Source organism: Strix aluco, chromosome 1 (assembly GCF_031877795.1).
Source record: "Strix aluco isolate bStrAlu1 chromosome 1, bStrAlu1.hap1, whole genome shotgun sequence".
NCBI lineage: Eukaryota > Metazoa > Chordata > Aves > Strigiformes > Strigidae > Strix > Strix aluco.
The window spans coordinates 30,318,621-30,339,179 of record NC_133931.1 but is presented as its reverse complement, the minus strand read 5'-3'; the positions used below and the strand labels follow the sequence as shown (position 1 = coordinate 30,339,179).

The 20,559-nt window shown below is 33.9% G+C and overlaps 1 protein-coding gene across 9 annotated transcripts in view; it reads left to right on the top strand.

Annotated features, from left to right (window-relative positions):
- Positions 1-20,559, top strand: part of RALYL (RALY RNA binding protein like) — a 408,271-nt gene that overhangs the window by 170,959 nt on the left and 216,753 nt on the right. For all 9 annotated transcript variants that reach the window (XM_074816694.1, XM_074816674.1, XM_074816683.1 and 6 more), the window contains one exon: positions 19,463-19,741. In XM_074816694.1, coding sequence (XP_074672795.1) covers positions 19,486-19,741 — 256 coding nt within the window. In that variant the 5' untranslated portion in view covers positions 19,463-19,485. The remainder of the gene's footprint in view (positions 1-19,462; positions 19,742-20,559) is intronic.

Genomic DNA, 20,559 nt, shown 5'->3' with positions numbered 1-20,559 from the left:
TTTCTGAATTCAACTTGTTTTTCCACTGCGCTTTTTAACCATTTTGATACTCCCAGCATTGAGCATTCTGTTTCCTTTCAAAGTTAGACCCCTAGTGTTTCAAAGCTTGAATTCAGTCTATTTTGTTTACCTGGGTCTCAGGGTGGCAGTCAACTGAGGGGGAAAACACCTTTAGATAAAGAGGTTCTGACCATTTCCAACAGGAGAATAGAGATCATAAAGGAAAATTAGAGAAAGAAGCTATTACATCTGTTAAAAACATGGTGAAGGAAGGTCAGAAGTGCTAATGAGAGATCAAAATGTTTAATCTTATTTCACTTCCAGAAATCCTGTTAAACCAAATAATTTTTTTCAAATATGGCTATGTTTCTCTGTGCTTATTTTAATTCTTTTCTACTTACCTAAGCCATTACAGAAATCAATCAGAGCTTTGGGCATAAGGAAACTGCCCCACTATAACTTCAAAGAACAACCTTTTTATTCTGGGTACCCACAGCTAACACTGTGCTCTTGGGGTTATGAAACGCTCCTGCTCTGCTCTTCTCTGTCAGAACAGGCAAGGGGAATGAAAAGAGGGAATTAGAGCCCAAAATATCAGTGGATATTTTTTGCCTGTAGAGCAATTATGTTAGAACTTCCTTCTGCACTGTAGGTGCATGCTCAAGTGGACTCATTTTCAATGTTTTCTCTATCTTATATCCCCTAAATGACATATTTGGCAATATCAGCGTCATGCAATCACAAACATTCTCTGAAAACATTGGTGGAAACATTGGCAGGAAAATAATTCACTTGGAACTTGGGAGAAGCTGGACAATGAGGAAAGTCATGTAGATGTGTTTTCTACTTTTTAGTTTTTCCCCACTGGTCTGTCATGAAAGGTTGTGACAGGGAACAGGGAGGCTGTTTGCTGTACTGAGTGCTGTTAGAATGAAAAAAAATCCAAAATGAAATAAGCAGTGGGTACAATTCATTGCACTATTTCAGTCAGAAATTGCTGCCACATGGACTCAGACTTTCTAATGACTTTTCACAATCAGCCATCTGTAAGCCTCCAATTGGTATGGTGCCTGCAGTATTTATTTTGAAATGCTATATAAACTCACAGCATCTGGAAATACCCACAGTACATACTGTGCAACTATAAACTATATAAATGCTGGGGAGGATTCAACAGACTCTTCTATAAAAAAAATTTTTTGTTGAAACATGCAGAAGAAGGTCAGAATGGAATAAGGTTCATCCAAGTGTAGGTGACATTGTGTGCATCCTTTTAAAATTTCCCTATCATTGTGGACATTCTCGTTCTTTGAGAAATAATAAAAAATCTTGGTGACAACTTTAGCTAACAGATATTAAAAAGGAGTAAACCAAAATATTCATAAGAGAGATTTTGCAAGAAGTTGTAATGGAATGTCATTATAGTGTTCTCCATTTTCATTTAAGTCTTTCTGTTAGCCATTTTGGCTGTATTTCAAATGGAATTACATGTGTGTATAAATACTTGATCGGGATTTAAGGCTGAGTCCATGTGTCTATAAAGGTATTTTCAGAAAATTATTTAAATTTTAGAACTTTGCTAGTTTGTTGTTATACTGGGGAGAGAACCTCTTTCCCAGTAGGAGACATTGTGAAAGCAAATTGATTAATGTTTGTGAGATGATGACGCTTGGTGAATGTGGAGCAATTACTGAAAAACTACAAAATTTTCAGGCACGTGCGCTTAACATTATGTCAAATTTATCATATTATTTCAGTGTAAAAAATGGAGAGAGAATAAAAATCAAAGCATTTTAGATGGACGCTTCCTAAAATAGCTTTGAATTTTTCCACACACTGATGTTTTAAAATGTCTGTCTTCCTGTCTTGTTTTGTCTTCTAGCTTTTACTCAAGACAATATATTTCCCCCAGTTTTTCACTTTGGTTTGAGAGGAGGAAAATATTTTTGGTTTTAATTAACATGAAACATTTATTTTTGCACTTCAATGGGCAGGAAATTGAAAAGTCTACTCCATAGCTTTTCCTGAAGTATATTCTGTTAAGAACAGGTGGAACAGGTATTCTCTGGCACCCTTTATGTCATTTAGTTGATTCTATAATTACAAACTAATTAAAAACGTACCACAATTTGCAAATTTTTAGTTTCTAAAGATTCTTTAGATATTACTAGCTGGAAAAAAGTTTGTTATGCATCTCTTCAACATTTGTATAGTAAACACTTTAAAGTATATTTGACTTCATAAACTATATATATAGAGAGAGAAGGAGGATGTATATTTGAATTTAGAGGATCATTAACCAAGCTCGTAGCAGTTGCTTTATAATCCTTACAGCTGAGTTCTCTGAGAGAGTGCTAATATTTTCAGATTCTCAGCAGAATTTTTCTGCTATTTACCTTAAAGATTTAGTGAATTTGTAGCACAGAGAAGGAAAAAAACCAAAAAAGTCTTGAGATCTTTCTGAAAAGGTAGCTAGATAGTTGTTCATATAGGCAGCATGGAAATATGCTTTTCTCTTCTATTTTTGGACAGTTTGGATTACGGAAAATTCTGACTACATGTGGATCTATTTCTTCATGCTTTACTTACTGAAGTGTAAGGATGAAGGCAAAAACCATGAAAGTATTTATGGTAACACTAACACCAAAAATCAGGAGATGATTTTTATACATATATGGCATGTTTTTGTCAATGATACTTTGTGAAAAGTTCATTATACAGTTAATAAGAAATTCCATCATCAAACTTAACTTATGATAACTTTTATAAAGTAGAACTTTTCATACAAACAGAAATACAGAGGCAGAGGTAAATGTTCTTCTAACTTCTATGATACCTTAGGGAGGCAAGTTAGTAGAAATGCCCAGTTTCCTGAGAAACCAAATACAGTTTAATATAGACATAGGTAATTCTATAAAAGTATGTAAATGATCATATGATAAATCACCTTAACTGTAGGCTAAAAGTTACATTGTCAGCAGTAGAAGAAATATAGTATTGTTTAAAAAAATTGGAGGAAATCATTGAACACATTTGAAATCAGTACAAAATCCGCCTGAATAAAACCTATATTCTTTTGACTTGTGAAAATCCAAGGCTAAAAGTAAAACTATAATATAATAGCTTAGTGATTACAATGAAAATACACTTTAGAAAGAATCTCTTTGAATTCTAGAAAATGTTTCATAAAATTTGGTTAAATGGAACCTGAATTCCTCATATTAACTTCAGTCTTGCATTGCATATGCTGCTAGATGCATCAGCCTGGCTTGCCAGGAAAGCTAAGGGAAGTCCTTTGTCTGAAACAGACACCTATACAAATAGACGATGTCTACAGCTTTTTTTCAGTAGCATTACAAATCCTGTGAGTTATAAAATCTTGGCAGATTCATTCAGCTCTCTCAAACACAAATGTAATAAGGGCATCTCATTTGTTTTAATCATAGTCTTTCTTTTTTAGTCTGTCTAGACTATTTTAACAAGCACAGAGTCATGCTTTGCTTATGGTGGTTGGCATGCTTCTATTTGCACATTGTTATTTCAGGTTAAGTTTCTAATGTGCAATGTACCAGAACTTGGAAGCAAACATCTGGTTGACTTTGTGCTGCAACACATTTTTACATATAAAATATGAATTTAGAAACTGTAACTACCCCAGAATTAAAGGCCTACTTTTCCCTCTCAGTCAGAGTTCCTTTAAATGAAAAAGCAGTGTACCTTTCCCTTGCAGAGGTGAATTGCAACACCCTGGTTGAGTCCCTGCGAAAGATATATAAATGTCTATTTTTATGTATTAGATATAGATCATGATAGGATATTTTAGGATGTCAACATCACTTCATTAAATATTGATGGAATCTTATTTAGAAATACATTTTAAAATGAGAAGTCTGATACTCCCATCCTATTTATCCTAAACTTTACAGAATTAAAATATTTTTTAAAAACCCTGCAAGTAAAATAGAGGGAACTACTTCTGCATATTTTGCAAAGATAGAACAGTACATATACAGATAAGAAAGATGATTAGACTTTACATTCTGACCCTGTGTTGTAGCTATCACCCTTTAAGTTGTCAAGGGTTGTTTCTCTGTTCTTAATTATTATTTACAATTCCTCCCTCCTACCATGTTTCCCAAAAATAAAACGTTCCTGGCAAAAGGCATGTGGAAATGACTCATTCTCTAATTCTTCAGTATGTGAGGAAAAAGCTTCATTTTCCAAAATGCCATTGTTAATAACAGTACTTTCCATTTAATCCCACTATATTTTGCTATACCAAATCCTTCAGTATTTCAGTATTTTAGGATTTCACATCAATGAGATTAGAATATGAATTGTTTCTGAATACTTCAAACTGCCTTTCTTCCTAAACCATGGACACAACTAAAGACATAGTTTCTACTGTTTTGAAGGTATTTATCTTCGGTTGTCAGTGCATTTAAATTTAGGTGGGGAATGATATTAGAGAGACAAAAAAACCCAAAAAAGGTGTGATGCACTTTCACAGACCTCTGGTGGTCAAGGAATAAATTTAATTATAGGAGGTTCAGGACATTATATTTTTAAAGCTATTTTGTATGGTGTTTAAAATTAAACCATAATTTAACAGGTTAGTCTTAGAGCGAGTGGATTGTATTTTCTCCATTTGGGGAGATCTGCCAAGTTCTGCCTTCGGTAAAGAATAGGCCTTGTCTCAAAATTTTATGTTGTTGTTCTCTTTCCAAGACAAGATCTGGGGGTGGGAGATAATTTTATATGTCCAATATATGAACAGATTGACAATGTTACATTAGATATTTTCCCATTTTTCTATGGAACTTCTTGGAGGGATTGTCTTGGTAGCCAGAGACTGAACTGTGCAGAAACACTTCTAAATCTTTACACTTTGCAAAGCAATTGTTCTTCTGGACAAGGTTATTTCAAATCTCTGCTTTAGCTATTGTAACAAGACTGCCTGTGTTACTCATACTTTCATGTAGATTAATGTATCCCTTCATACTCATGTCAAACAGTCCAAACATGTAAGTTATACACCTGAGAATTTATAGGTCAGACAGCAACAAACAAGAGGAAAACAAGGGTTTTGGCTCTGTCAGACATCTTTACTGTCCTTAGATCCTACAGTCTATACTTTACCTTTCGTATAAGTCACAGCATTTCACAGGTCTCTGGTGTACTTCTGCAGCAAGGAAAGCAAGAATTAGTGCAGACCTACATAATTTGTTGCTGTTCTGAAGATGTGTGCACACACAGAACTCCTAATTCATCTTAGACTGGTAGTAAAGGCCTCAATTTCCAAAAGAACTTCAGCATTTCAGAATGAGTGGCTTGTTCAGAGCATTTTCCAAATATTCGGAAGACAGGAAAATGCATCATACAGTAAGTTGTTATTTTTAGATTACCTATATATAAAGCCCAGAAATGGCTGCAATTTTCCACTCTTTCTTAAATGCGTTTCTTTACACTCTTTTTTATTATACCCTTTAGAGGAGTTGACAGACAGAAAAAGAAATAGCTCAATAAAAACTACTGGAAACGTCTAAGGAAATCACTTATATAGTGAAATTTTGTCCAGATCCTTCTCCTAACCATGATAAATATTTTTGTTGTGAAGGTACTTTTCCTTTTATAGAAGCTGATAACACTTAACTTTCCTTTATGTAAATATTAAAGATAGGGGTGAAAGTAACTTATTGATTAAAGTGAAAGAAATAAGGGACTAGTAACCACTTCATCAAACACCTTTTCTTCTTAAGGGTCCTAGCTCTTTCTACAACAAAAATATAAAAATAGAACAGTAAAAAGCATTAAATCAGTACCTTTCTGATATAAATATACAAATAATTTTAAAAGCAAGTTCTGACATAAATTGAAGGTGGGCTAATTTTAAAGTTTTAATTTCCAGAAGCAGGTGCATTCCACTTTCTCTTCTAAATGTTAACTGTACCTATTGATCTGACATTGTGGCTTCTTACTCCACAACTTCTGGTAAATTTTCCAAATAATCAAGAGTTGAATAACTTATCAGAACATCTGTAATTGACATAAAATCACTTTTAGAGAAACATGGCAAGAATGGATAATAATAATAAAAGGCTATTTTAAGTGGCACAATTTAATAATGATGACAGTGATGTTACTCAGCTACAGCTTACTTTTAGAATTTAAAATAATTTCAGTGATGTTTTTCTTCAAAGCGATTGATATAACATGTGCAAGAATTGACAAGCAGTTCCATCCTTACATGACAGTTCTCATCACTTACACAAACGAGATATGTAGGAATTGGTGTTATACTGCTAACAAAGCAGCAATACTCTTTTGAAAAGGAATAAAATGCTCTTCAGTGGGATTTTTTTTTTTTCCAAAAGGACTATAAGAATACATAATCTCATTAGGAGAATAACTAGCAGTATTAATGAAAATCAAAGACTGTATGTTGTATGCAATGTGGTCGGGGAACTGAGACCTGCATGTTAAATGACCAGTGTGGTCCCTGCTGAGTATGTTTTAGTTTCAAAATAATTATCTCTGTCAAATAATTAAATATTTGTTGACAAGACCAAGTTAAGTGCATGCAGCATCTCATGAGTTGTAATTAGTTGGGATGTTAAGATAATATGGACTGAAAATAATCAATGTGAGCTGCCAAAGCTGATCACTTAAGCTAAGTTAAAAAACACAAGCAACTTTCTTTCATAGATTTCATACACACTTATAATTAGCTTTTCCTGCTATCACAGAATCATTCAGGTTGGAAAAGATCAAGTCCAACCATCAGCCCTACTCTACAAAGTTCTCCCCTACGCCATATCCCCCAACATCTCATCCATTTCAGCTCTGAGTAGCCAAGTTTCATTGGTATGAATATTTTTGAACATTTATTTGAGAGCTTCCTGAGCAAACTTGGTGGAAGAAACACACTGAAAGTCAATTGGAAGCAAATGATCACATTGGACATACTAGATCAAACTAAATCTAGATAAACTGGATAAAATTAAAGAATATTTAGAATATTTAATATTGAAATTCAAATGCTATCAAAGAGCTGTTTGTAACTGATCTATATTTACAATAAAAAATATCCCTATTCAGTGCAAGCTGTTGAATAAGAAAACTGAAAGCACATCTGTTCAGATTCACTTAACATAAAAACAACAGCAAAACCCCTCTCCTTTCAATTTAAAACTTTTCCTGTCCCAGTTAAGTCAATGAAAGCTATGCTGTGGTTTAAAGCAGAGTTACTTTAATAATGAGTCCTTCTAATAATATCATCCATTAGACCAGAGGTTAGATAATGTGACAGCAAGAGCTATAGAAAAATCTTTATAGGGTAGAAAATTTGAGGGATAAATTATTCATTGTAAATTATTTGCTCTAACCAGTTTTTACTGCACTCTTATCAGATACTTTACAGCTTTACAGCATGATGTTGGAGATTGAGTATAATCAATAGAATAAATTATTTAAATGTAAGATTCATAGGGAGGCTTCTTTATACTCAAATTTGTCCAATCTCCTGCAATACCAGGGAGATAACATGAAGTACATTTATGTTAAATATTCTGGATTTTAATGATTTCTACCGAGGTTTCAAAAAATTGTCTTTACAGCCGTGTATTTTTTTGTCTTAAAAATAAATCATAATTCACTTTGCATCTTGAAAATTTAGTGGAAATATTTTCCTTTTTCTTTTTTTTTTTTTTTGTTGTCCTGTCCTATATGTATCTATAGTGTGGAAAGAGAAAAAACAATATACTGCATACTGTGTTACTAGAATAATTATTTTATAGTCTTTAAAAATGCTATACAACTGAAAAATCTAGTGCTGTTCCTTCTGAAGCACATTAAGACGCAAAAATTCAGTTTAATTGCAGTTAAAATCCTACTTGTTTGCCATTGACTTTGGCAGGGCCACAGTTTCACTCAGAGCATTAATATAGTCAGCTCCTGATAGAGAATGACAGATTATGTTCACTTCAGGTGTTATTGGTCCCAGTGCTTACAAGACCACACTCTTTTAGGCACAATGTAGAGTAATATCGAGTAAAAAAAAAGAGGTTCTGATATAAATAAACTAGCCAGTTACTGGACAGGCCCATAGGTAACAAAACCAAAACCAGTGTGACAAACATCATACCAGCGTCACTCTTGTAAGGTTGAGGAGGAGGAAAATCTGTAGGAAGGACTCAGAGGAATGGAAGAAACAAAGTGTACTCAAGGAAGAAATGGTGTGATTGGATTTGAGCAGAGTAAGGTAGACATGGGAAGAAGCAATGAATATATGAGACAGGTCATAAAGGAGTAAGGTAATGAAAATATGACATTTATGATACAACAAGTCAGTATAAGAATAGAGAATGACACTTTAGACTTACACCTGAATATAAACTGATTTTTTTCTGAGCTGTCTCTTTGCAAAGGGTTAACCAAAACCAGGAATATGCAGCCAGCACCAAATTCTAGAGCATTCAAGTGTATACAGATTTGGATCCCAGAGGCGGAGTTACCTGCTGACATTAAATTATTAGGTGCTGTCCTGGAAAATCACCATTTGCTCAAATAACACTGCTAGAAAAGATACATTGACAACAAGGTTTGTATGGTTTGCATCAAAAAGTCTGTATTAATGTAGTTGATTAATGTTCAGATAATATTTTTAAGAAAATGTCTTTGGCATAGTGTTATTTCATTGTGTTTGCTTAAATGAGTCTCTAAAAGAGCATTAAATAAATAAAAAAATTATCTGAGTAGGGACTATTATTATTGTGTTTGGGCATCAGATGTCTTCTAGAGTAAAATCACAGCTTCACTAAGACTTAGTAGTATCCCAAACTAAACTAAAATCTCATATGTATCTACTTGCTGCAGCAAATGCTTACTGCTGAGATTATAACAATTAAGAAATATTGGAAAAAATTTCTCATCTAATTTTTGTTTGGCTTTTCACAAAATGTTAAAAAAGGAATAGATAAGACTTGTGAGTATATATAATGCATTTTAAAGAGAAAAATTAAAGTTCTCAATAATACACACAGTATTTGAACACATTGATTTTAATACGTTCCTTAACTATCTAGCAGATTTATCATATGGTATGGGGCACAGTGTAGGAACTGCAGGCTTTGTGATCTCTCAGTAACAATGAAAATGTTACTATGCTAGGTTTCATTTAATTCCCATGTCTCAGCACAGAACTGAAAAGCAAACATCCAGATATAATTTTTTTTTGCATTAAAAGGTAAATGCCTAGTAAGGCTTTGGCATGAAAATTCCCATTGATTTAACTACGAAGTAAATGTTAAACGTTTGAAGATAGTCTAGGAAGGGACATGTAAGGGTGAGACCCTGAAGCAACCACACTACAGTGACTACTAAGAGAGCCAAGGCACACGCTCAGGAGACCAAGAATGAACATTCTAATTTTCAGCAACAAAGAATTGAATGAAGCTTTCCATTGTTTCAGTGAATGTCCTAAATGTTGAACTATCAGTTAAAACACAGGGAAAGGCACCACAAATAGGTTTTGTGTCCTCAATAGTCATGACAGAGGAAAATTACTGAAATAGTCTCTGCGGGTAAGACAGATCAATGAATGAATTTGTGCAGATTTAGACACGCTATATATATCAAGCCACTCAGTCCTGAAAAATTTTAAAGAGATCTCTGCAGAACATTAGACTATTTGTGAGCTTAAATGTCAGAAACCAACATGCAATTAAACTTCAGATACCTTCAGGATTAGATGATAGAGGAAGAAGAGTTCCACAGGTAGCTTTGAAGTTGTGTTTATGAAATGGTAGAAGCCCAGGAGAGTCTATGGATCTAGTTTGTAAGGATTTTGCTCATGGTTGCATGACTGTAGAGGAAAAAGGAGCTGAAGTCAGATCCGAATACAAGACTGACTTTAAGATTCTACCAACATCATAATTAGATCTATATTCAGATTTTCTTTCAGTTTTTCTTCATCAGATGCCTGTATGCTGTATATATAGATGATGGGAATTTTCATAATCCCATGCAGAAGATTCCATTGCCACATTGTGGATGCAATGTACTCTGAAGTTTATCAAGGAAAGGAATTTCAGGTGTCTTGTTGCTTAACCTCAGTGGTGAGAGAGAGTATGTCTTGTTTCTGGACTACCTTTATAATCATAAACTGTGATATATGCACATGATATTCAGCATGTGTAAAGATAGACTAAACTTTCTAGATAGACTAGAAAGTCATTCAGGTGCTTTGTGGTGAATGATAGCCTATTGTCTTGGGTTCCTGACTCAGGATGTACTGTATAGGCTAAGAAATAAAACCAAGGCTCTGCAGGGATGTGGTAGTCTACCATATGTTGCCTGCAGATGTGCTTGTGTTTTAAAGACACAGTTTATACATGATTGACACAAAAATCTAGCCAGACTGAATAAATGGGGTAAAATAATGGGATGGATAAAACAAAAGCACAATATGTCAGTGATTTACTGCATCATTTTGGGAAAGTTACTGGCAAAACTAGAGTCAGATATGAGAATTTCTTGGTTGTCAGTGCTAGCTTTTCTACCTGTAAGTCAGACGCATAATATGGTCACCTGGCATAAATTCCCAAGATAGACTTCTGAGAGAGACATTATGGAGTAAATACAACAGTAAATGTGATTTTATTTTGCCTCTGATTGTGAAATTCAAGTACTCTTAAATACCTCTCTCCATTATGAAAGACAAATAATTATTTTGGTCAACTAATATGGGAGAAAAATTATAAAAAATACTCATGAATAAAAATACTTAGAAATATACAGATGTAAGTGGTATGGACAGGAAAAACAAAGATATCACTAATCCTTAAAACAAAGTCCTATGTTTTCAATTAAACTGTGTATTTTCTATTAAAGTTCCTAGTGCCACAGAATTTTTGTGGTGTTTTGCATTCTTTCATTTCATTCATGCAACAACCCACTGAGCTGAAACATCATCAGTATTATTGCCAGTTTCTGAAGAAAGAGGACAAGGTGGAGATATTAAGTGGCTTGCATAAGGCTCCTTATCAAGTCTGTACCAGAGCTAGGATTACAGTTTGGAAGCTCTTGACTTCTTGTTTGGTATTCAGCAGCCTAGACTGTGACATTCCACAAACCCAATTTCAAACTTTTATAAAATAATAGAGGAAACATAAAGGAGTAAAATTCTAGTAAAAATAGTGTTACTGAAATTTTTCTTGGAGGCTTCAGTAGAATAAAATTGGCTGAAATAGTCCATCCATGAATCATTTATAGCAATTCCAGAATCAATAAAGATCAGGTGTTACTTTAAAAAAACATGACAAATTTACCAAAAGAATCTTCTTGCCTTAAGAATCATTTAAAAAATTAATTTATATTGGCCCAGCTATGTTTAATGTCACATGTCCTGAAAAACAGCTTAGTAGGTAATGGAGAAGGTTTGTAATGAGAACTGTTTTGTAGGGGAAACATCTAAGCATGCCATGGGTATCCTTATTAGACCTGGTTTGAAATAATGGCTTTAAATTCTAAAGCATTAAAAAATCCACTGATTAAAATTTCAGATGTATTTTGGGACTGTAAACTCCTTTGAGGGCAGAGAAAACTGGTGAAGTCTATTAGTAAGGTTAGAAATATAAAAAACTATAGTAGGTGACTGTCTTACTTGCCAAGGCTCATTTAATCCTAACAGTGATATGAAGCTGAAGATCAAGCAAAAACACAGAGGAAGCAAGACTGCGAAATGAGACCAAACAATCTCAGTGAACATGAGATTGGCTTGTATGTTATATGACAGCAAATATAGCTAAGATTGTTTTTAGGCAATCCATAGTATCACCAAGACACCAAGTGAAGAGGAAGACAGCAGTCGTGCACCACTTACTGTCACTATACCTAAAACTGAAGATTGAAAACAGATTTAGGCCACAGAAACTGCAGAAATTCAGAAATGCATTAAAAATTATTAAGAAGCCAGCAGAAATGACTGATGAGGGAAGATTAAAATAACTTGCTGTATAAATGATAAACGATGACTCAGAGGAGATGAGATAGCTGGCTACAAATAGATCTGGTCAAAATATTGGAAGTGAAGGGAAAAGTCACCAACTTTTGTCTGCCTTTTTCTTTAAAAAAAACCCAAAAAAACCCAAAAAACCCCCCAAACCAACAAAAAAGTCATGTTCAGTTCTATCTCCAAAAGCCTGACTAACAGCACATAAAGGCAGCACATCCCAAGATGAAAAGATTTCATTATTAGTTTCTTGGATAGACATATCCAACGCATAGATCGCAATCAAGATATGTTAAAGAGCAGTATAAAAGTTAACCCTTTATTTGTCTGCCTTGCATTAGTGTCAAAATATCCTGATTGCACTCTCTTTTCTGGTGATATTTTAAAAGCTGAGGCATTACCTGAGGGATAATACCAAAGGTCCCATTCTGGAATTTGCTAATTGACCTCAATGTCCAGGTCTCTCAAGTATTCCCTGGAAAGGCATATTTCTTTATGTGATTAGACAGGTAAGGTAACATCTTTACCCTATTTTAAACACCACTTTGCTTAGAATCCCAAATAAGTCTAATGTGGTTTTTTAGATTTGGTTTTAATACTTTTCCCCTAAATTCACTGTATTATTTACATAGATATACTGGTGTGTGCTATCATCATTATTTTCTTATCTTAGCCAACAGGATTATAGTTTGATTTTGCAGTTGATAAGTAGAGAAATCCTTGTATTTAACAGGGGTTAAATATGATGGGGGAAAGGCACCCATATCTGAGTGCTCCTCAAAAAAATTATATTATGGAATTGTATTTCTTTACATGATTATGCAAAGATCATTTTCTATATGCTGAGAACAAAGAGTATGTGAATGGGAGGGAAAATCCCTATAACTCTGCTGACAGATTGTGTTTTCTTCTGCCCATTTGTAAGGGAGAAGGTCCCAGCACCATGAGCTAATGTGGGGTAATAAGAAGATGTATATTCTGTCCACCTGTACAGACCTCAGACCTTCTCCTCTTTCCTCTCCCTCCTTGGAGGTGGTGGTGCTCCTGAGACAGAGTGCACATCTCCCCCTTAGTCTTTCAAATGTTTAAACAACTAACCCAAAATAATGTATTCCTAAAAGTGGTTTATGATATTTGTCTGTATGGTATCATAAATACGTAGTTATTTTATTTTTTTAATTATATTTTATTCACCCTCCCCAAAGAGAGAGTATTTATCTCTTTGAGAAGAGTGACAACAGGAGATGAAGTGTGATCTGTTACATCATTTTATTTTTCAGTCGTTCGTTTTCTACAAGATGTGGCATAGCAAGTATTGATGCATTTTGTCATTTATACGGCTCCAGAAATTCCGACTTGAAGGGAATGTTGTCTGTGTTATAGACGTGATGTGTCAACCTCTTCTTAAAAATAATTGAAAGGGAAACTTAAAGCTAAACCATAAAAAAATAAAATAAAAATAAAAAGGCAGGTTATCTTGGAGAGAGAGGAAAAGCAGATTCTTTGACTTTAATGAGGACTGGAAAAGCCCAGAATATTTTGATTTGGATTTAACTAACCATCTTATGAATAACTTTTTTCTTTATTTGTGTGACCTAGATATAGTAATTCATTAAAAATGAATTTAAAATATAAAGAAGAAAGGATGCTCCAAGGCAAAATATATTTTATCTGATAGTTTTCTGTTCTCTCTCTTCCCTCCTTCTATCCCTTCTCCCCACCATGAAATATCTGATATTCTTACTTCCAACAGGTATGTAAAATTTTACAGGGGACTGATTTAACTGAGATAAAATAGTTTTAAATGACTGCTTATTAAAGGAATTAGCATGAATATTGAATTTTCTCCATGAAATATTAGTATCGGTGCAAGATAAATCTATGCTGTAGGACATTTCACCCACAGAAGGACACTTCCAATGTTTAAAAATCTTAAATTCATCTGCAACAGTGCAAAAGTATTAATGTTGTCACTGTTGCTAAAAAGTAATTCAAAAGGAGAGAAAATATATTATGGACTTAATTTTTTTTCTTATTAAACATTTTAATATTTACTGATTCTTAAACCTTAAAGATACTAAATCACAGAAAAGCTCAACTGTTAAAGCAATAATTGAATCTTGATATTTACAGAAGTTCAGCTATTAACTGTGGCTGGATAATAGAAGGGCAGAGAGAAATTGCTTGGAAATGCTGAAGAGAGTACCGTGTGTTTTGGGTCAGGGACTGACCATGTGTCACAGTGTTACATTTTGTCCTTCTAGAACATGTTTGATATTTGCCAGAATGCCCATGTTCAGTTTGACCCCCAAACATCCTAACAAATATTTTTTTACAGGCTGTACTTTTTATTGTGGATTTCATTGTGGTGACAGATATCATTGCCCAACCACATATCTGTTTAGGTCTTTCTCTGTCTTGGAAGTATTCGCAATTATCAAATGTGTCTATGCATCTTACTGTGAAAACTTTATTATTGTAAATAGTAAAAATTAAGATTTGGAATTTAGTGGTGCTTAGAATAAACTGTGAATGATTGGAATTTTCATATTTAAAAATCTTTCTCCATAGAATTAGTCTTTTGCTATCACACAAACCTGATAAAGAGTGTTGATTATTTCCTAGCTCTACATATGATCTAAAACTGAATTTTGGGGGGGGCGGGAATTAAAGGGTATTTCATTTCTCCTAACATTTTCTTTGTAAATGTAATAAGTACATAGAAGTTTGATATTAAATCTCTCTCAGTGTAAGTACCACGGTTCTAACTATTTTCAGAAAGCGCTTAAGTTTTCTTTAAAGCTTTTCAGTTTTCTTGTTTCATTTTTTCCTTGGTAGACTCTATTTTCCTAAAGTCACTGAAAGTAATATTTACTTCATTGAAAAGTTATATAATTTTTTTTCTATTTGCTTAAAAGAAGCAAATGGTTTATTTACAAAAGAAAAAAAAAAAAAGCTCCAAGATAAAAGCATGTAAATATGCAGAAACTCCTGAAAGTATTGCTAAATTTGTTGAATGCAATTTTTTTTAAAGTGAAACTGAATATAGATTTTACAAAAAAAAAAAAAGAAAAATCAATGTAAATCTTTTCTAACCTCTTTTAAAGAAATTTAATTCTAACAGAATTGTTACAGGTGAGCCTCATTGGTCTATCCAGCATAGGAAAATTTCAGAGACAAATTTTCAGTATTCAGTAGAAATTTAACTGAGCTAATGAGTTCCCATCAGTCTTTTAAGATGAGAAACTGTTGTACAACTAGGAAGATGCTGAAGTGGATTGCTCTCAAAATCCCTATAAACAGCTTAGGTCCTCAAGTCTCCACCTGTCCCAAATTGTTTTGCAGTTTGACCAAAATGCTGTCTCTTCAAAGACACATTTTGCATTTTGCTGTGAAGAGTCATTGGTAAAATGCGTAAGCAGCAGAGGGAGCAGTGATCCAATAAGACTATCATGGACCCTTCAATACCCCCAATAGGAATGCCTGGGAGATACTGGGATGTAGAATTTGACAACTTGTTCCCTTTTCCTTTGCTTCAAGTCCTGTGCTCTTCCATGCCCTGGGATACAGCACAACTGTAAAAAGGATCACTGTTTTTCACTATTCTGAGCCATAGGAGGAACATATATGAGTGGGAGATGTGGGTTCAAATGTTCATCTTATGGTCTAAAGATGAGTTTCACAGCCACACAGCAATGCTTTGTCATGCTGGTGCTTAACTGACCTTCATCAGAAAATGTTGGAAAAGTGAAGGAAGCCAGGGCTTAAAATCTGTCCCCCTTCAAATTGACTGGTTTAGACTCGTCCCATGTGTGTGCTGGACAATAGGAATCTCATTTTAGTAATTTGTATTTTCATTCCTGTTTAACATGTTAGAAATTTTAATGTTTAATACAGGTTTGCAAACTTTACTCTTTGAATCAGAGATCTATATAGTAATGGAAATGGTCTCATTTATAACTTTTAGATTCAAGTACACCAAGACTTAAACTAGTTAATTTTGGGTAAAATAATTAAATCAACCACTAAAATGATGTAGCATATAGTAAGGTGTAGTCAATAAATAAATATGATGAAGTATATTGACAGCTAGATGTTATTCATAAAGCATTTAAGAGACATATTTGGCATATAGAAGATATTAATTACCAGAAAGGGTCACTGCAGTAATAGGAAATTAACAAGATACCTTATTAAAGGCTGCAAAGAAATAAGATTATTTCAGATATGTTTCTCTCACTTCTTAATTTATTTCTGTGGTTCTATGAGTTACAATGTTTCTGATTTTACTGATAGCTCAGAGAAGATAGGTATAATTCAGTATTCAGAGATGCATATTGTAAGTGAGGTGTAAAACGTACCATAAGTTCTTTCTCATTATAATGAAGATCCCATGTATCTTTAATTTTTATGAAATGGTCACAATACTATTGTACGTCAATGAGTGAGGCAATCAAATCTCAATTATTCACATGTTAATATTATTTTCACGCTTTGAATTTCTGCAGCATGTTTTCCTGACTGCTCATTTGAATATGAGAGAACCCATCAGACAACTTCTTTTCTTTGTGTTATAAAAATATTTTAAATTTGCATTGCAAAGAACAACTACAAGAGAGAAATATTCAATTCCTAGTCAAAGCCTATTTAATTTAGTGCATAGTAAAACTGGGAAAAAATAAAATGAAGGTTTCTATCAAATAAAAAAAGGACTAGTTCACTAAATCCCATGTTAAATGGCTGAACAATGAAGGAAATACAGACTGTAGTACTCTGGTGTTTTGAAAACAGTTCTGATGGTAATAACTGAAGAGTGTCATTGTGTAAAATTTTCATGAAAGTCTTGTCTGGCAGAAGATTTTCTGTAGATTTTGTCCCCTTGTCATTTTTATTATCAGAGTATCGGTTGTGCCAAAACATACCAGCTGAGGTCACATCATTCTGTTAGAAGATTTATAAAAATAGATTGAGACATCTCTTAGTCAAAAAAATGCAAGTCTGAAGTCTGAAAAGTAGAAACAGAGACACAAAAAAGTGTCTTACTGAGAGTCATACAGTAGGCTAGTGGAAGAGACGGGTCTATCAGTCATGTCTACTGCTTTCTAGACCAGTGGTCTTACTTGTGAGACACTACCTCTGTGAGTTTAGTAAAACCAGTTCAGCCACACAGCTGATAAACATACACAGACAACATTAACAAGATGCTAAGAATTATATAGGGACAGATACAGCTTTTTTTTCTGAATCTTCACAAAAGTGAACACAGTATTGTCCATGTTAACTTTTCCCAACAGAAGTGGTATTTACACACTGAAGTGTTGTGCATCTTGGCACCTCAGGGAATACCAGTGGTTCCCTGTTCACCAGCTACTAGAATGCATTAACTTTTATCTTTATGACTGGCTATTCAGCCATGTTACCTCTTCAGTTTGGGTCATTAGGGCTCTTTAAGTTAACATGGCTAAGTTATTGTAATTTTGACTGCTGTATAAATACAGGTTTATCTAAGATGGGTTTAAGCTTGCTAGTTCTCAGATAATATCAGCAATCTACTTTATGGCAGCATGGAGTTCAATGTGCATTATATTTATGTTTTGTAGATGGTTTGCCTTCAAACTATTATGGTACCAAGCATACTATTATGACTGTTCTCTATATTCAAGTTAGCTATATATAAAAATGACTTCAACATGCATGATCTGCACAGCAATCTAGAAATATACAGTATTGAGTCTATCGTATGATAAAGCTCAGAGGCTTTTCATCAAGGCAATTTTCCTGGTTTTCCATGATGAAATTTGTGCATGTATACAGTATCTTGTGTTTCCAGAATGTATTTAGAATTAATAAGCTTACAAAAAACCATTTTTTTTCTTGTTTTCTAGAGTGTTTTCTCTAAATGCTGTAATATGAAGTAAACTGTCATATTGTTAAGCAAGTGAAAGCTATTTGACTGATACCTCCGCTGCATGCATTTATATAATAAAGCAGACTGTTTACTAGGACTTGGGAGGACTGCCCACACATCTCCATTGCACATTCTTACCTGAAGGGTAGGATTTGGATCCTGTGTGATGGAGATGGTCAAAGTGCTGATGGCTGTGGTCATGGCCATTTTGTTCACTAGGAATTGTGCAGAGTCCAGTAACAATGGTTTCTTTTTTCATCAGTCTAGCTTAATATATGGTAGCTGTTGATTTAAAATATGAAACTTCTGCTAGTTAGTATCAAGATTTAGGTGTCCAGAATAGACGTCATTATTCCTTTTCATCCTGAGAAATGAGCTGAGCTTAGACTGTGAGCAGTATTTAACTGGATTCTCTTCCTGTCTGAACTGTTGCTGTGATATGATCAAAAGTATGAACAGGTTAAAAAATAGTAACATAATTCTTAGCTGTAGGACATGGCCTATATTTGACTACTGTCTAAATGACCTCCTTCTTACAAAATAAGATTTCACTACTTAGAGGTATGCATATTTTTGACATTTCTGTTGTCTAATATAGCCAAAGAAAACCCAGCAGAGACATGGGACAACTTTTTTTCATTTTACCTCCATCTAATTAAATGGATGTAAATGGAGGGACCTGCTGGCAGGTGGAATTTGCGTACATATTAAGAAAATCATGTACACTTCAGAAGTGTGAAGCTAAATGAACACAAAAAGTGTTGGGTTTTTTTTATTTTGCCAAAACTTTTCCAGAAATAACGTGGATATTTCTGTTTGAGATATGCTAGGATGCATTTAGTCTTGTGACAGAGGAAAGAGCAAAGCAGCAAGCAAATCTGTGTTCCTATAATTAAGAAAGTTTGTTTTCATACTTTTTAATTCCAGAAACATAAGCCACCTGTGCTTCCCTTGTCCTTTCTCTTTTCTTTTTTGTACTGAATTAATAGGCAAAAGTGTTCTGATAGAAACATACTGACTGCAGTAAAGAACTGTATGTTACCCCCTCTGCAATCCTCATGATGGTCAGTGATATTTAACTAGTGAGAAATGTGCTCTGGCTGACACCAAACAAAAGCAGAGTTGTCTTTCATTTTTAGTTTGTTCTCTATATGGCCTTGAATATTCATTTCTTTGACATAAGATAATGATTCATTCTCTTGTTTTGCAGTTTCTAGATGGCTAGGTGCTTAAAAAGTCAATACTGAATTTCTAAGCACAAATCCACATATGATTACAGTAAAGCTCCACTATCACAGCATTGTATTAAGAGATGTATTGGTATATTTTATATCTATAAAATAAAAAATTTTAGTTTTACTTACGAGCAGTATTTTAAATTTGCTATCTTGGTTTTATTGAAAATAATTTTTAGAAGGTGTAACTGTTCTGAGTTTAGATCCACTCTAAGTGAAAAATGAAAAGCGAATTATTGCTGGAAAAATCATCCAAAGTCAGGGTAACTGTATGATTTGAAACATAATTCTCTTCATTCTTTATTTAAGGGTTAAAGACAAGTCATCCAACCATGACCGGCAAAACACAGACCAGCAATGTCACCAATAAGAATGACCCAAAATCCATCAACTCCAGAGTCTTCATTGGCAATCTGAACACAGCCATTGTCAAGAAAGGTGATATCGAAGCGATCTTTGCAAAGTATGGGAAAATAGTTGGCTGCTCAGTGCACAAAGGTTATGCATTTGTACAGTACATGAGCGAGAGGCACGCAAGGGCTGCAGTGGCAGGAGAGAATGCCAGGATCATCGCAGGGCAGCCTCTAGGTAAGAGTTTGTTCATATCATTGGAATATTGTTTTCTCCTTCTTTTCTATTTGAAATATCATCTGCTCATGGTGCCTTGGGAAATAGTAAGTTTGTTTTGCCATTGTTCCATCTAAGTCTATTTCCAGGATGTTGGACCTGGCACAATTTTCAAAGTGTTAGATGTTACCTGGATATTACAAAATATTTAGTGCTATAAACTGCTGATTTATTAAATACATCACTTCTGACTTATTTGTACTTCTGTGTGTAATCTCATTGTTATGAACACGATTACTCATGTGAGGAAAATGTAAGCATTTTCTCTTAGACTCTAGTTAGTAAATTTAATGTGATATAAGAAGAAATGTCTAATAGATATGATTATCTTGCATTTAATGAATCTAAAATAATATCCAGCCCAGTGGAGTGTCAGTTTTTACACAGAAGTAAAAAGAAGAGTTTTGTCAGTCCTTGAAATTGTACCAAATCAAACTGCAATGATGTTATTCATTTACAGAAGTTTATTGTTTAAAACTTTGGAACTTTTATTGTTAAAAACTTAAAAACTTCTCTAAATGAATTGGTTGAATGAATCTATGTTGTAGTTATTCCCACACAATATTGTCGCCAAATTTTTAAAAAAGTGTAATATTTTTGTTTTCCAATGCTTTGTCATGAATGCTTACTTGAGATTTCATCGTTTCTTATTGCAAGTGTTACCTCTGAAAGCTATTTGCAATTAGATATGGAGGATGTGAATGATAAAAACATGTGGGGTACAGTACTAACCCCATCTGTAATATACATAGTAATGATGGACAGTACAACAAGATGTT